General features: G+C 41.0%; 1 protein-coding gene across 1 annotated transcript in view; it reads right to left on the bottom strand.

The window, feature by feature from the left end:
* Positions 1-16,403, bottom strand: part of LOC142455427 (myomesin-2) — a 93,881-nt gene that overhangs the window by 62,049 nt on the left and 15,429 nt on the right. The window contains exons 5-8 of the mRNA XM_075557187.1: positions 10,499-10,660; positions 7,645-7,786; positions 4,591-4,790; positions 3,873-3,926 (exon numbers count right to left, since the gene is read on the bottom strand). Of these exons, the coding sequence (XP_075413302.1) occupies positions 3,873-3,926; positions 4,591-4,790; positions 7,645-7,786; positions 10,499-10,660 (558 nt within the window). The remainder of the gene's footprint in view (positions 1-3,872; positions 3,927-4,590; positions 4,791-7,644; positions 7,787-10,498; positions 10,661-16,403) is intronic.

The raw sequence follows: 16,403 nt of genomic DNA, 5'->3' as shown, positions 1-16,403 counted from the left end.
GGAAAAGATGAATTCAAAACATTTTATTTGATGCCAACACAAGAAGAATCTATTGTATGCAACAGGGAATCCTCAATCAAGTTGAAATATCTTCATTTAGACTTTCAGCATCACCCTGAGTGATACCTGGCATGAGCTATGTTGATTTACAGATGCCTCAGTCGTGGACAGAAGAACCCTAGCCCATCAAAGATTGGGATTCAAAATGAGCCCACTGTGCCAAGGAGTTGCTGTTGCTAACTAGTACCAAGCCTGTTCCAAATTCATGGCAGTGCCACACACTACAGGATTGAACGGTGGTGACACACAGGCTTTCAGAAGTCCATCTTCACGCCTTCCTTCCGAATCCATGTTAATCCGGAAGCTCCACAGAAGCCTGCTCAACAAAGCGTGTAGAAACAAACAACTCTCCACTGACAGTCATTGAACTGGACATACATTGACCAAGAACTGGACGCGGGTCTCCTGCAGAAAAGGCACAAGAATTCGCCCAGCTACCATGCCCACTGAGCTAAGAAAGAGCCAAGGAAATAAAATTATATTAATGATTAGGAAACCGGCTGAGAAAATCATTTGGGGGTGGGGGGGCAATTAGCGATAAAGAAAATAAGAGATTGACAATTGTTTTTATACTCATATTTTCCCCATGTTCTATTAAGTTAGAGATGCTACCCTTAGTTTCTGCTTCGGTAGCATAATATTTTTCAGTAGCCCAGTTCCAATATTGGTGAAAATACTAGTCAGATAGATAGATAGATAGATAGATAGATAGATGGATGGATGGATGGATGGATGGATGGATGGATGGATGGATGGATGGATAGATGGATAGATAGATAGATAGATAGATAGATAGATAGATAGATAGATAGATAGGTAGATAGATAGATAGATAGATAGATAATAGATGACAGATGACAGATGATAGAGAGAGAAAAATGATTTTATACCTATTATTGTATTTGATGCTTGCCACATACGGAGAAGCATATGATTTCTCCCATTTAAAAAATCGTAATGGTAACTATCAGACTAACAGCCTTCATGAATCACAGCCCCCCCACCCTGAAGGCAGAACTAGATGGTGCCCACCTACCAATCGCAACCATCCCAGAGAGAATGAGAGAAAAACATAGGACGACATTTAAATTCTTTATTTAAAAAAAAAAAGCATTACTGGGCTGGTTGGGACAAGAGGGAACCCTGAGATTATTGCTGTGAGATTCTCTTTGAACTTTGAACTAAAGCTACTCCCAGAGGTCAACTTTCAGCTCACTAGCAAATGGGCTCATGAAATAAGATGTATCACCAGAGAGCACTGGGCAACGTTTTTTCAAAAGCATCGATGTGAGACCAAATGGTCGCCACTTCTCCGAGAGTAAAGAGGAGCTGGTAAAAAGGATGTCATGGGAACTAGACTAATGGAATTAGGTACAGAATGGAAATCATCAGAATGCTGATTCGCCACAAAATATGTAATCAGTGTCACAGAACAATATGTATAAAAATGACTACAAAGAACCTAATTTTCTTTGTAAACTTAGAGAAAATTCATAAATGAATTCAGAAAGACCTAGCACTTTTCTAAAAGCACCCAGACCTTACATTGTTGAATTAGAGTTTCAACTGGGTCCTTCTGAGTCCAGAGCCGGAGTCCTCGTTATCAATTGAAGGAACCAGTCTCTAAGACTTCTCCAGGTACTGTTTCTCTACCTCAATGACATACGAAGCTCATTTGGAATTTGTGGACCTTAAGATCAGAGAGTTCAAGACTACCAAAAACATGACAGAATCTAGAACCTTTCTCTCTCTACATTTATTTTAATTAGGTATCCTTTTTCAAATGACTAATGTATTTTTAATGACAGATAAAATTTCCAAACCTCGATTATCAAGGCACCTAAAGTCTTAGCTCAAACCTATTTTGTTTCAGGACATGGAAATGGAATCCCGACTGCATGAAAAAGCCTCACAGCAGAGAGGGGGCCTGTGTGGCTGAGCTGCAGACAGTATCTCTGTCCCACGTCAGACAGTGTTGCTTCTAAGTATCCTCCCTCGGCTGCTCGTGACCAGCTCCATAAACAGCCTCTGACACGTTTCCCCGAGTAGGAGTCATGGGCCACCATGCTCAAAAATGCATCAAACAAAAAGGAAGCCACAGAGCCAGAGTGCAGAGAAGCTGCCTTTTTATAAGAAAGGAAACAAAATAAATGAGAAAAATGCTGCTGTGGCTCCCTTCCACGTGAAAACAAGATCGGCGGTGTCTGTGCACCTCACTCCAATTTCAGCGAGGGAAAGGCCAAATCTTGAAAATATGGTATGCCTTTATTAGCACTTGATAATGGCTGGGTCTTCATATCTCCCTACACCTATATCTATATGTGAACAGATTGTCACCCCCCACCCAACGGCATAGTTCCTGTTTTGAAAGGTTTATTAGATTTATCATTTTATATTCCCCATGCTCTTCACAATGACCTTTACATAATGCAAATTTTATCATAGACATGTCACATTTATAAAGCAACTTACACCTTCACAGTTTAGGCCATTTTTATCAGTTTGAATTCCTACATGACTACTCAAGGCAACCCAAACTACATCTCTCCTCACCAATCCTATATACACGGGAGGAGGAGGGGAAAAGAGAACTTCATTTTCCTCTGGCATGTCCCAGACTCGTGTTTTTCAGAACAATCTACTACAAGACCAACTCTTCCAACACAATTTGAAATTATTGCAGGGGGGTGGGGAGGGTAGAGGAGGGGGTCAATAAAATACCTTTTAACTATCATCCCCCCAAAATGTTGAGAGTTTACTAGGCACCATGCACTATGCTAGGCTAGTCAATTATGTTTTATGGTTCTTTATTGATGAATAATATTTATTGATGAAGCATCTTTGCTGGTTTCTGACTTCCTCTGGAAGTAATGGTGTTAAGAACAGCTTATCCTTGAAACGTTAAAATGGAATTAACCACAACTCTTAAAGAGTGTTCTTCTGGAAATTGTATGTCTCTTATGGAGGATCATTGGAATAGATTTTAATTTTTGAGGTTACAAAGAGAAATATGGGAGCAGAAGTTACAGGGTTTTGGACACAATTTTTGGATAATCTCTTCACTACAAAAGTGAAAATCAGTCAACAAACCTCTCCTGGAAAGTTCTGCAGCCTATTTAGGAAAAGAATATTTGGGACCACAGCAATTTTAGAAAGAGATCAAAAGTATACCTCCTTAGTTGGTGACTGGTTGGGGAGTTTGGCTTTCTTAATGTACTTTCATGTTTTGTACTTTCTGAACTCTAATTACATTCACCACTCATTTTTTGAACTTCAGATTAATAACCCTAGCTGCTCCTTCTTATCAAATATTTCTAGACCTCTCAGGGGTATTAAAGAGATGAAGTATTCACAAAAACAAATATAAAGGACCATTCTATAAACATTCAAAGCAGGAGCATCATTTGACAGGACAAACTCAATTTATTTAAGTTCAAGTATTAAGGATAAATTTTTGCTTTAAAAAATCCCAGTAATGAAATATCTGTGACAAGAATACCAACAGTAGCCAGAAATGAATTCTTAGTTTGGGTTTTTCTACAAAATTAAAAAGTAGCCAAAAGAATATATTTATAAACATTAAAACAAAAGTGAGGCAGTCCACAACTTGCACCATATTCTCACTGCTTTATTTTGCCTTGCTATTTCCCCCCTTTTTTAAAACTTCTATAGAAATTAGCATTTGAATTGTCATTTTTATTTTTGCACATAAAAGAGAGTGACTAACAGGCGAAATTTATTTTCCCTCCATTTCTTAATCTCTAACTTTAATACTAAATGTCTAAGGTATACTCACGTAAAGAGCTACTTACCTTCAAGGTCATCCTGATAAATTACAATTTCTTTTTCTCCCTCCAAATGAATTGCTGCCGAGAGAAAAGTTGATACAAAGTTTGATACCTACAGATTTCCTTTTAAAAGCACTAATTTTCCTGATTGACTGCAAGGTCCTAATCACCTTTGCTTTATGATTTCAATATATGCACCACTGGGAAGGAATCAGAGCTGATATTTTGGAACTGGTGCTAGTACTACTGAGCACCTCTCAGATCTCAGCAGCACATTCAAAAGATCATCTGGAAAGGGAAATATCGTGGCTCATTTAAAACCAAAATTAAGGAATCATTCCCATTAAGGAATCTGTGTCATGTGAAATTAATATTCAGAAATAGAGTGACTTGGTTTCAAGGCCTTCTAAGTCTCATTAAGTGATGAAATTATATCATCAGTGGACTAAAAATATGTTAAGGGTCTAATTTTGAACCAATTTAACAAGATTTAGGAAAAGAGCACTATCAAGGTGAAGCACATTGGTGTTAAAGTATAAATGTCAGTCTGGCTATATCCATGCCTTGATTGACATTGATGGAGACTTAAGAGGCCTGTAAAATATGGCTGGGCTGTGCTCCTCACTGGAAGACCTTCTCCGTCTCATTACCAGGCTGGGGAGTAAAAGAAAAGAATAAATCGCACATAAAACACCCCAAAGTCTCCCAGTCAGGGTTGGAACTTAACATTTGACTGACCTACCTTGTAACCTCTTGAGGTCAACGGGGTCAAGAGCTGCCACTGCTTCAGAGACCCTAGAGGGCCTGCTGATACCTGCGTTATTGACGGCGCGGACCCGGAATACGTAAGATCTGCCTTCAAAAAGTCCAGTTACCGGGTATTTGCAGAATTTTACTGGTGAATCGTTGCACTGAATCCAATTATTAGTTCCCACTTCACACCTTCAAATGGAAAGAGAGAGTACAGAACAGCAAATATGTCTGATATGCACGGATATATAACAATTAAAATTGGTATCGATGGATACAGAGAGCAGGAGCCCTGGTGGCGTAGTGGTTTGTGTGTTGGACCAGAAACCGCAAGGCTGGCAGTTCAAACCTACCAGCAGGTTTCAAGGAAGAAGATTAGACCTTCTGCTTCTTTCAAAGATGCCCAACCCCGGAAGCCCCCCCGCAGCTCTGTCCTGAAAGATGGCGATGAGTCTAAGTGTCCCGCCCGACAGTGGGTTGGGTTGGGTTGGGTTTAGGTAGACAAAAAGTAATATAAACCAACTTTAAAAGGCAGAACTATTTACCACGGCAAGGTAGCACAATGGTTCATTGAAAAGTCAGAGGGTTGAACACACCCAGAGGCTCCAAGGAAGAAAGACTGGGGATCTGTTTCCTAGGGACACACGGGGTCATCTGAACCCTTACATGCAAGTGTCTGAGATCAAGGTCTGCCTTCAAACAGGTAACAATAGCTGTAAAGTCCTTGCAAACAAGAGGGGAAAGCTTACAACAGTGGCTGTGAAGTGATTTGCAAACCCCAAAGGAGATAATGATGATGGATTATTGTTAGATGGCAGGGGCTGGAGGGCTTGGGGGTCAGTGGGGAAGGCCGGGAACAAACCTTTGTGCTGGGTTATTGGGGCGGGGGAGGAGGAGATTTGAGAATCTGATCTTTCCTGAGAAAACATTTTCCCTGAAATGGACATTATTTTATTGTGATGTGTGTGTGTGTATGTATGCATACGTAAACTTAAATTTCTACCAGTAACCATCCTTTTTATAATATAAGATTGGCCATCCTAGTTTAATTCTAAATGTATTTTAACCATATTTTAGCCCAATGATATTTGAAGCATAAATCACATATCTAACAAACTCACTAGGGAGAAGTTTTGCTTATGAGGCAATGAGTTTATGTTAATAGAGATGATATTTTTTATTATTTTTTTTGGAAATCTATTTTTTATTATTTTATTAGGGATTCATATACCTCCCATCACAATCCATACATACATCAATTGTGTAAAGCACATTTGTACATTCATTTTTCTCATCATTCTCAAAACATTTGCTCTACACCCAAGCCCCTGGCATCAGGCCTTCATTTTACCCCTCCCTTCCCCTTCCCTCCTCCCTCATGAACCCCTGATAATTTATAAATTATTATTTTGTCATATCTTGATCTGTCCCACGTCTACCTTCCCCCACTTTTCTGTTGTATGTCCCCCAGGAGGAGGTCACATGCAGATCCTTGAAATAGGTTCCCCCTTTCCAAACTACCCTCCTTATGCCCTCCCAGTATCGCCACTCACACCACTGGTCCTGAAGGGATCATCCGCCCTGGCTTCCCTGTGTTTCCAGTTCCCATCTATACCAGTGTACCTCCTCTGGTCTAGTCAGGCTTGCAAGGTAGGATTCGGATCGTGACAATGGGAGGGGGGAAAGGAAGTATTTAGGAACTAGAGGAAAGTTGTATTTTTGATCGTTGCTACGTCGCACCCTGACTGCCTCGTCTCCTCCCCAAGACCCTTCTGTAAGGGGATGTACAGTGACCTACAAATGGGCTTTGGGACTCCACTCCACACTCCCCCGCTCATTCACTATGGTAAGATTTTTGTTCTAATGATGCCTGATCCCTTGACACCTTGTGATCGCACAGGCTGGTGTGCTTCTTCCATGTGGGCTTTGTTGCTTCTGAGCTAGATGGCAGCGTGTTTACCTTCAATCCTTTAAGACTCCAGATGCTATATCTTTTGATAGCCAGGCACCATCAGCTTTCTTCGCCACATTTGCTTATACACCCATTTGTCTTCAGCGATCATATCAGGGGGTGAGCACAAAATGATACTATTTTTTTGTTCTTTGGTGCCTGATAACTGATCCCTTCAGCACCTCATGCTCACACAGGCTGATGTGCTTCTTCCATGTGGGAAGAAACTTTTTAATTGTAAAACTTGAAGGATACAATCAATACTACTTAATTATATGAGTGCATGTAGAATTTATCCTATTGGTAAACGTTTTCTTGTGCATGTTTGCAGCAAAATTAAAAAATAACTTACAAAAATCCACTGGCTTCACTCAATCTTCTTCCCCGACTTTGAGCACTCACAAAGCAAATTCCCTGCCATTGAGTCAATCCTGACTCACCACAACCCTGTAGCACAGGGGCAACTGCCCAAGTGGGTCTCCAACACAGCATCACTTTTCTCCCCAGTGATCCCTAGAATGAGCTAAACTTAAGTTATTAACTCAAAGATAAGTACCAATAGTTTATACTTCAAAGTACTAAGGGTTTATACCTGAAATCAAGAAAAGAACTATATTACTTAATAGATAAAAATAAGAGCTTTGGATACAAATGTATCAGCATTCTTCTTAGCTACATCTTATTTAACAGTGCCGCTCTATTTGGGGGGAGGAAGAAGCCATACTGAAAGGTAAGCCTATAACACAGAGCCCTCTGTCCCAACTTCAGAGCACAGGCCTGAATGCTGGACAAAAGCAGAAAAATCAAAATTTTAGAATATAACTGGAGACATAGAATGGGATCTGTTACTTGGTTGGGAAAGGTAAAGAGGCTCCAATCCCAACCTAACATAATCTAATGTTACATAGGCTCAGTCTATTTGACAGTATTCATCCAGTGTTCCTGTCAGGGGGATTGAATAACAAACATTCCGTGTATATCTTGATGCACCCCCCACAAAAGGAAATTATGTTTAGAAAAATATTTAAGTATAGTTCCCATGAGCATGCTCACTTCAGGAAAGAGTTTGTCCTTGAAAGAATCAGGTGCACTCACCTATCAATGAAATAGCCAATGACCGGACTCTCAGTGGTTGTGTTGGGCGGCTTCCAGGTCACAATGACGTAATCGCGGTTTGCATCATGGCATTGCAAATCCATGGGAGCTCCTGGAGCCCCTGTAACTAATGGATCTGCATCTGAGGTGGAGGAGATAGAAAACCAACTTGTTTAAGAGAACTGAATGGTCATCTGAAAGCCTATCAGTTTGATCAAACTCAAAATCATATATCCTTAATTTGATCCACTGTTGAATCAAATTGCCTGAATACATGACCTCAGACATCCAACTAGCAACATTAACTAAGTAACACAGATTAATTACAAATACATATTTATGAGTAAATATTTTTTAAATACTCACAATATTTAAACTTCTATTATGAGTTTATTATTTTTTATCATTGGATCCAAGGTTGAAGCTACATTTTTATTGATTTCATATTGTCAAAAATTACTGATGAAATGATACTAAAAATTTACACTTTTTCCCATCTGAGAAATATTACATCAGATACTTCTATACTTCAAATTGTTAAGAAGTTATTGGGGTTTTTTTGGTGTGTTTTTTTTATTTCATCAAGTTTGGAGCAATTGTTTTGAGTCTATATTTATTTATTTCAGTCTATTTATGATCATAATGCAATTAGGTTTTGTTTTCAAATTTTAATTACAGCTGCACTGAAGGCTAACAGAGCTATTTAGAAAGTTAATACACTGAACATTTAATATCCTTATCTAAAATATGTATTTATTCAGTAACCATGGTTGTGTAATACATTCTTAGCAGTGTAAGCATTATACAGTTTCTTGTTCAAGTCTTTTTAGCATATTAAAAGCACAGGGTTTTTTGACACTGAGCCAAATATTTTTTCACACACGCAAAATCTTCAGGAAATAATCAGAGTTGTTAAACTCCCCCAGACTTGCATTATTTTCTTCCTGTTGGTGGTGCTGAATAAGCAAGGCAATTTAAGCTATGTTGTATTTATTGCATTTTTATGGGGCGAAACATCTTGCCAGAAGGCAGACACACAGAACGGAAGGTACATTTTAATACCAACCTAATAAAAATGGTAAAACTTTGTGGAAGTGCCTAAAATCAAAGCCTCGCTAGTGTATGTTATTCCACGCGGGTGGGAAAGGGGAGGTATATTGGTTGTGTTATTATTCCATATTGTCTTCTTCTTTTTTTAATATAGTATTCCCTAATGATACCAACTTTCCTTTATCCTCCTATCAAATGGATCTAGTGGGCCAGTGAAAAGTAGTAACTAATCGCATTGTTATCACTTGAGTATAAATTCGGAAAGTTGGAGATGAGTTGAATGTGGGGGTGAACAGATAGAGAAGCACTAAGTCCCAGCCAATCCAAATGGACATCCACCATAGCTACGGAGCTGGGGTGGAGGGAGCTCTGTGGATGAAGAAAGACTCAGGAAACTCAAGATAGTCCCTATTAACCCACTTTAGAAGCTCTTGAGATATTCATAACAGGTGCAGCGTGCCACAGAAAGGAGGCAGGCTCTGGAACAGATGCAGGGAAAGGCCAGTGGTTGTTGCTAAAATAAGTATTAGCGAGCACCCTTCTCAGAGGTCGCATCAGACCCAAGGGCTAGGACTTGGCAGAGGGAAACTCAGGCTCAAGGTTCTCACAGAACTTTAATCTCTACCCTAAAGGAAGAGATCAAAATGGTAATATTTTCTTAACGTTTGTAAATATGTCTATATTTAAATTTTCATATACAGATACTTATACCTATATTCACATATAAACCCCAAAGCCCATGGGAACCATGGAGTTGGTTCTAACTCACAGTGAACACATAGGTTTCCAACGCTGTGGTCCTGGTGACATAGTGGAGTTATTCTTCAGTCTGCAAACTTCAGTCACCAGTTTGAAACCAGCAACCACTCCAAGAGAGAAAGATGAGGCTTTCTGCTCTCATACAGTTAGGGAAACTCTGTCTTACAGAGTTGCTATGAGAATCAACTCAATAGTGGTCAGTTTACTTCTTTACAGTTTTAGATCTGTAAAGACACAAAGATAACCTCATCTTTCTCCTGTAGAGTGCCTGCTGGGCTTGAACAGCCAACCTTGGTTAGCAGACCGGTGTTTCCTCATCAGCGTCACCAGGACTCTATTCTTATATGATCATCATAGCTTTGATTTATATAGCCCAACACGGTGCCTGGATTATCCTGAATGTTGATTTTCTTTTGATAAAACAGGGCTAATAAAGCCTGAATTAGCAATGGAGCCATGGGGTCATTGTGATGATTAAAGGTGACAACACAAGTAGAGTTGCCATTTTCACTATTCCTATAATCACATTCAATACAAATGTGATTGCAGTTAGGGGTGAAGAATAATCATAATAAAGCAGTGGTTTGTCTGTGTCCCTTCTTGAGCAGAGTCTAGGGGAGTGAAGAAGAGATAAACGGGGTTCCCTCACTGCTCTTCCCTGCCGGTGTCAGCCTGCAAACCCTCCGCTGTTGGCCTGAAGTCCCTGCAGGAGAATGAGTAGATATAGTCTACTCATTTGGGTCTATCATTAGTGGCCTTTTGGAAATTTCATCAACTTTATAAACTGTTTTAGAGAGAAAAAAAGATACATTGCTCAAAATTATTCCAATTAGATATTACTTATTTTATTGCTCTAGTATCAGGAAGCAACTCCATGTATTTATAGCAAAATATACCTACCGTACTACTAGCTAAACTTCTAAGAAGCAAAATTCGTTTTCTAAATTGTTCAAATGCCGTGCTTCTTTCTCGTGGTTTCCTATATCTTTATGACATGTCATCATATTGCGTAGTCATAGGTCTTGGCCATACCGGTCTTCCTTACCTCTCACAAACATAAAGGCACTGTGGTCACTGACGCCGCCTCTGGAGACAATTCTCAAGGTGTAGAGGCCCTCATCATCCTTATGCAGGTGGCTGAACGACAAGGAGGCCTGGCCTTCCCCAAAGAACATCTTTGTCCATTTTGATTCTTTCACCAGCACATCTGAAAGAGCATTGACACTTGAGATTTGCCTCAAAACTACTAGAAGAAAATGTGAATGTCAATGTGCATAACGTCGTGAGAGAAGACAATTATTATATCTGACACCGATGAAAGAAGCTTTAATTTCACAAAAATCTCAACACTGCTTGACATAGTGTGTGCACAAATGAAAGATCAACGGTGAAGAAGCAGGTGCAGGGTTAAACATAAGGTCCATATGCTGCACGTATGCAGGCAGAATGGGACCTGGGGAGACCGCTAGCGGAGTTTGCAGAGAAGCCTGGGTCCGTGCTTCTCAGCTTTCCAAGTTCCATTTTCCTCGCCGAGTGCCCAGTGATTGAGAGGGGCTACCCCATACGGCTCTTACGTGCAGTGGACGTCTCCACGTACCGGAAGCACTGCCGCCCGACCGTAGCTCACGAGAAGACCTCGCCCAATGTTACCCGAGACGAAGCATAAAAACAAAACCACAGGGAATTTCTAATAGAAGAAATGCCAATGGGTAATCTGCTTCTGCAAAACGCTTTAACACTCATAATCAAGAAAAAGCAAACTGAGAGAATGAGAAACTGTTTTCCACCCACGGTGCTTGGCAGATGAAAGAGAGGGCGACATCTGTCACGGGGAAAGGCAGAAAGACATGCTCGCGTCCTTGCTGCGGGAGTAGAATCACTTAGAGGCCAAATGAGAATGCTCCTCAGAAGCCATGAAGCACACATGCAGTTTTGGAGACCAATAAAAATGCTACACACGGAAAAGAAAAAGACACAGAGTTTGCCCAGTTCATCAGCACTGGGACAGTCCCCCAGCAAACCTCCCGCGGAGGCGCCCCTGTCTCCCCACCCCGCCTCTACCCTACCTCTTCCGTCCTCTTCCTTCCGCCATCCCGGACTTCAACATGTGCTTCTTTTAGTGCGAAAACTATTTTTCTTAGTTCTTATATCACATTGGACTTGTTGTAAGCTTACAGATAGTCTTAGGCAATGGGTTGCTGTAGAGGGCTCCAAATGCCAAGCCTACCCCCAACCCCCACCCCCTGATCCACACTGGATAGGACTGGGAACTGCAGAAGAGAAATAACTACTGTAAGACGCTTCGTTTTCCAGTGTTTGTCTCTTTCCCATAGGTGGACAATGCCTGATATACTGTGAGTGCTAAAAAAGAATTAACAATAGAAATTAAGACATCCAAAACATAATTAATGGAAAGGGCAGATGGAAATTAATGTTAGACCCTGATTCGCTTTCATTTGATTAGTTGTGTATTGTTAATTAAATCCTAGATAGAACATCTTCGTAGAGACTGTAATACTCAAAATAATAATACAATCATCATAAAAGGTGGGGGAAGAACACATATAGTCAAGTTCTTTCTAATTATAGATATGTGATTAGAAAATTACAACGAAATGTGCTCATTTAATGTCTAAATTATACAGTTGCAAAAAACATAGCACAACTCATATCAAAGTTTTTTTAAGCCTTACACTTTTTAGTGTTAAAAATATAGGGTTGTCTAGAACACTATATATTCTCTCAATATCATATGTTTTAATTTAATTTGTGGTATTGTTTGACATAAAGCTGAACTGAGTGGAAAGGCACCAAATTTCACAAAGTCAAATGCACTTTAGGTTTATGGACTAACATAGCCTTTCAGTGTGCATTTATGTATACTTAAAAATATTAGCAAAATCAAGTGTTAATTTCTATAGACTCAAATTCTCACAATTTGATCACTATATTTTAAACTCTTTTACGTTTCTAAAGAAGAAAAATTACCTTGAGGGTCCAATAATAGTGTATTCCAAAGGTCAAACATTCCTGTATCTAATCGAGGGTTTCAATGATATCAAAGATATATGTACCATGATCCGTAACCATAGTAAACTAAGCTAATTTCTATGTCAATGATGACTGGATTTGCTTTGTGTACTGTGATACCTGAATAATGGATGCTTGCATTTACTAGTGCCAAGGCTAACCAGAATCGAACAACAGTTCATCTGGTCGGGGGTACCTACCACTACTTTCCTTACAAATCACATGCCAGCGAGATCAATTACTCAGACTACACTCCTGCCACCCTTGGTGTTTCTCAAATACCATTTATCCCTCAGTGTGCAATGCAGTTGTGCTCAGCATTAGCTACACATTGAAATCATCTGGGAAACCCAAACAAATTACCACGTTCCACCTCAAACGAATAAATTAAAAATCTCTGACCCAGGACAAGGTTTGAAATCTCCCCGGGTGATTCTAATGAACACCCCAGAGCCAGAAGCTGGACCCTGACCCTCCCCGCCTGCCTCTTCACAGACAAAGCCAATGGAAAGGTCTACCGTGGGGCGTTTAAGGAGCTCATTACTAAAGTGTATTAACATGAAGTCTAATTTGCTTGCCTATTATATTCCAGTTCAAATGATTTTACTGTGGCTCTTACGCTTCTATTTTGGGTAACAATTTATCTTTCTGTTGTTGACTTACCTAGAAAACCCAAGGGAACCTGATTAGTCTCAATTAGTTTGCAGCTGGACCCTTGGGCCCCTGCTGGCACACCAGTTGACTACTGTAGCCGCTGTCTGTCCACTCAGCAACTGCTCTCCACGCCTCGGTGGACTTTTTCTATCCACGTAACTAGTGGACAACTTGATTTAGGCAACTTAATTTGTGGTCTTGACCCCTTTCAAAATGGCAGTTCCAAATTTGATTAAACTTCCTACAGTTAATTAAAATAGGAGATGCAACGCCTGGAATACATTCCTTTCTGTAAGGGACTAGATCAATTAAACAAGCAAAATGGCCTTTCTCCGTGGTTCCTGGGAGATCTTTTAAATGCCCTGAGCAACAGAGGTGCCTTCCTGTTACCTGAGTCTAAAGCCTACACCGGAGCATCTGTGCTGATGAGTGAGGGGCTAGTCAAGTCACAAAAACCACTTCCTGGCCTGCTCTCAGCCATCCTCTGGCAGGGGAGCATGGCTGGGTCATGCATGTGCTTTAACATGTCCATTATAATTATGTGGTGATGCCAAGAAAGCCTCCGAAGACAGCAGTGCCAGAAACTGGAACCTGGTGATTAGCAGTGCGGTCCTGCTTGGACACCGAGGTCTGTGTTGAGAACACTCTTGTCACCCCCCCTCCCAGCCCACCCACCCCCCCGGCAACTCTCTGACATGCTGGTGCTAATTTGTGTCATTTTGCTATGACAAATCTGTAATTATTTCAGCAAATGGTTGAGCCCAAATGAGTCATGCCAGCCAGCCAGGTGGGAGTGAGGGCCTTGGAGAAGGCCTGCTTGGGCTTGCACCCCGAAACAAAGCGGGGAAATCCGAAATTGTGTTCAGGAGGTCAAAACGAGTAGTGCCTATGCACGCCTAACTTTGGGCTGCCATCTGCCTACTTGGCAATCTAGGGCTGATGTCCTTTTAACATGTCAGGTCTGACCTGCCTCCAGGTGGCTTGTGTCAGAGATGACTGAAAAGTGGGAAAGTGGAGATTTGACTAATCCTCACATTTGGAGGACTGGATTTATGTCCACTTTTATCTGTGAATCTTCTCTCCAGAACTAGTCTTTATCTTTCAAAGGTAAGTTTGGCTCCCACCTCATCCATGTAGCCTGTACTGATACCTCTAACACATTGTGATTTTTCTCTTTTATAAGATTATAGGACATACTTAATCTTGTAGTTAACATTTTGCCCTGTGCTGTATATTACCGTGTATTCTACCAATCTGGAGGGTCAGTAAACACTGAGGAAGACCATCAAGGAGATGAACTGACACAGTGGCTACAGCCAAGGGCTCAATCGTGGCAGTGGTCCGGAGGATGGTGCAGGACGCAGCAGCGTTTTGTTCGCCTGTGCAGAGAGTCCCTCTGGGGCACAACCAACCGCATGGCACCTAAGAACAACCACCTTGGATGACATAGAAGTATAATCTTAGAGATAACATTGAAAGCTATGAAAAGTGCCTGCCACCGAGTTGATATCCCTCACTTAAGTTATAATTGTTCTCGATTGCTGTGTGATGCAAAGGAATTGATTTAAAATTCATAGCGACCTCTTATGACAGGGAACTGTCCCCATAGCATGTTCTGTGTTTTCATCTTTATGGAAGGAGATCATTGGGTCTTTCTTGTGGTTCTCTGGGTGGATTCAAACTATAAACCCTTTGGTTAGCCACTGTGCTAGTTACGGTTTATTGTGCCAACCTGACCGATAAACACATGTGGGATTAATTGAAGGGAAGTTGCATTGAAGAGTGGAGAGAAATGGCTTGGCGAGCCTCGCCCTTCTAGTTCTTGGGTCTCTTGCTCTCTGATGGTCGGACCAGTGTGCAGTTGTCTTAGCTAGATCTCTGCCTCAGCTGGCAAGGTTTACTTCCTGCATGCCATCCCTGAGGAGAAGCCACATAGACCTGCCCTGATGCAGCCCTGGGTGCTGGAGAAGCCTCGTAGAGACCTTGCCAGCGCTGAGGTGCTTATCACAGCCACTGGATTCAAAGACTTTCTACCCACTGGCTGGTGATCCTCCTGTATTCGGCATCAGTCACTGTGTGTGTTTTATGAGGTTGAAGAGGACTTTGTAGATCAGTGTCAGACATATGGGCTAAGTCGGACTTATGCGCTTGGACTGGATGGGGTTGGGATGCTTTCTTAATGTACATTTACCTTTTATATAAAACTCTTTCTTATATACATGAGTTTCTGTGGATGTGGTTCTCTAGTCTACCTAGACTAACACAGCCACTAACCACTGAACAGTGGAACCACCCAACACTACACTGCTAGCAAGTCAGTTCTAATTCATAGGAACCCTATAGAACCTACAGGGTTTTGAATGCTATAAATCTTTATGGAAACATACTGTCAAAACTTTTCTTCTCACAAAGCGAATTGATTGGTTCAAACAACCAATATTACAATTAGAAGTGGAGCTTTTCATCTCTGCCCTACCAGGGTTCCTCATGGATCCACCAACAAAGAAACAAAAGAAAACAGAACCAGCTGTCATATTTCAGACTCAGAGTGATGCTACAGGATAGAATATACTGGTTTTAATTTCTAATACTGTTACCGATTCGAATCATGGACCTAGTAGCCCATTACTTACACAACATCACCTGACTATTTTACGTTAGGCTATTATTTAATTAGGAATTTTACATAAAACTAACTGATTAGTTCAGGTATGTCCTCAGTACGGTCTATACACATTAAATGGACTCAAGTGTCCCAGGGCTTTAAATACCCTTGAATGGCAGAGACTCTCATTACTTAATTATTTGTCCCTGACCTCTCTCTAAAGCTTCAAACTCATGAAACGTCTGCCTACTCAACATGTCAACTGGGATGTCTAGCAGGCATCCCAAAATTATTGTTTTTGTTAGATGCCATCCAGTCAGTTCCGATCCTTCATGCCCCTATCTACAGCAGAACAAAATATTGCCAGGCCTTGCCCCAGCCTCACAAGTGTCCCCATGCTTGAGCCCATTGTCGCAGCCACTGTGTCAATCCATCTCCTCGAGGGCCTTCCTCTTTTTCTCTGCCACCTACTCTACCAACTACGATGTCCTTTTCCAGGTCTCTCCTGACAACATGTGCAAAGTACGTGAGATGAAGTCTCACCATCCTTGCCCCTAAGCAGGGCTCTGGCCGCACTTCTTCCAAGAGAGAATTGTTTGCTCTTTTGGCAGTCCATAGTGTTTCCAATACTCTTCGCCAGCACCATGATTCAGATGTATTT

Source organism: Tenrec ecaudatus, chromosome 8 (assembly GCF_050624435.1).
Source record: "Tenrec ecaudatus isolate mTenEca1 chromosome 8, mTenEca1.hap1, whole genome shotgun sequence".
Lineage (NCBI taxonomy): Eukaryota > Metazoa > Chordata > Mammalia > Afrosoricida > Tenrecidae > Tenrec > Tenrec ecaudatus.
The sequence above is the reverse complement of the archived record's forward strand: the minus strand, read 5'-3'. Positions and strand labels throughout refer to the sequence as shown.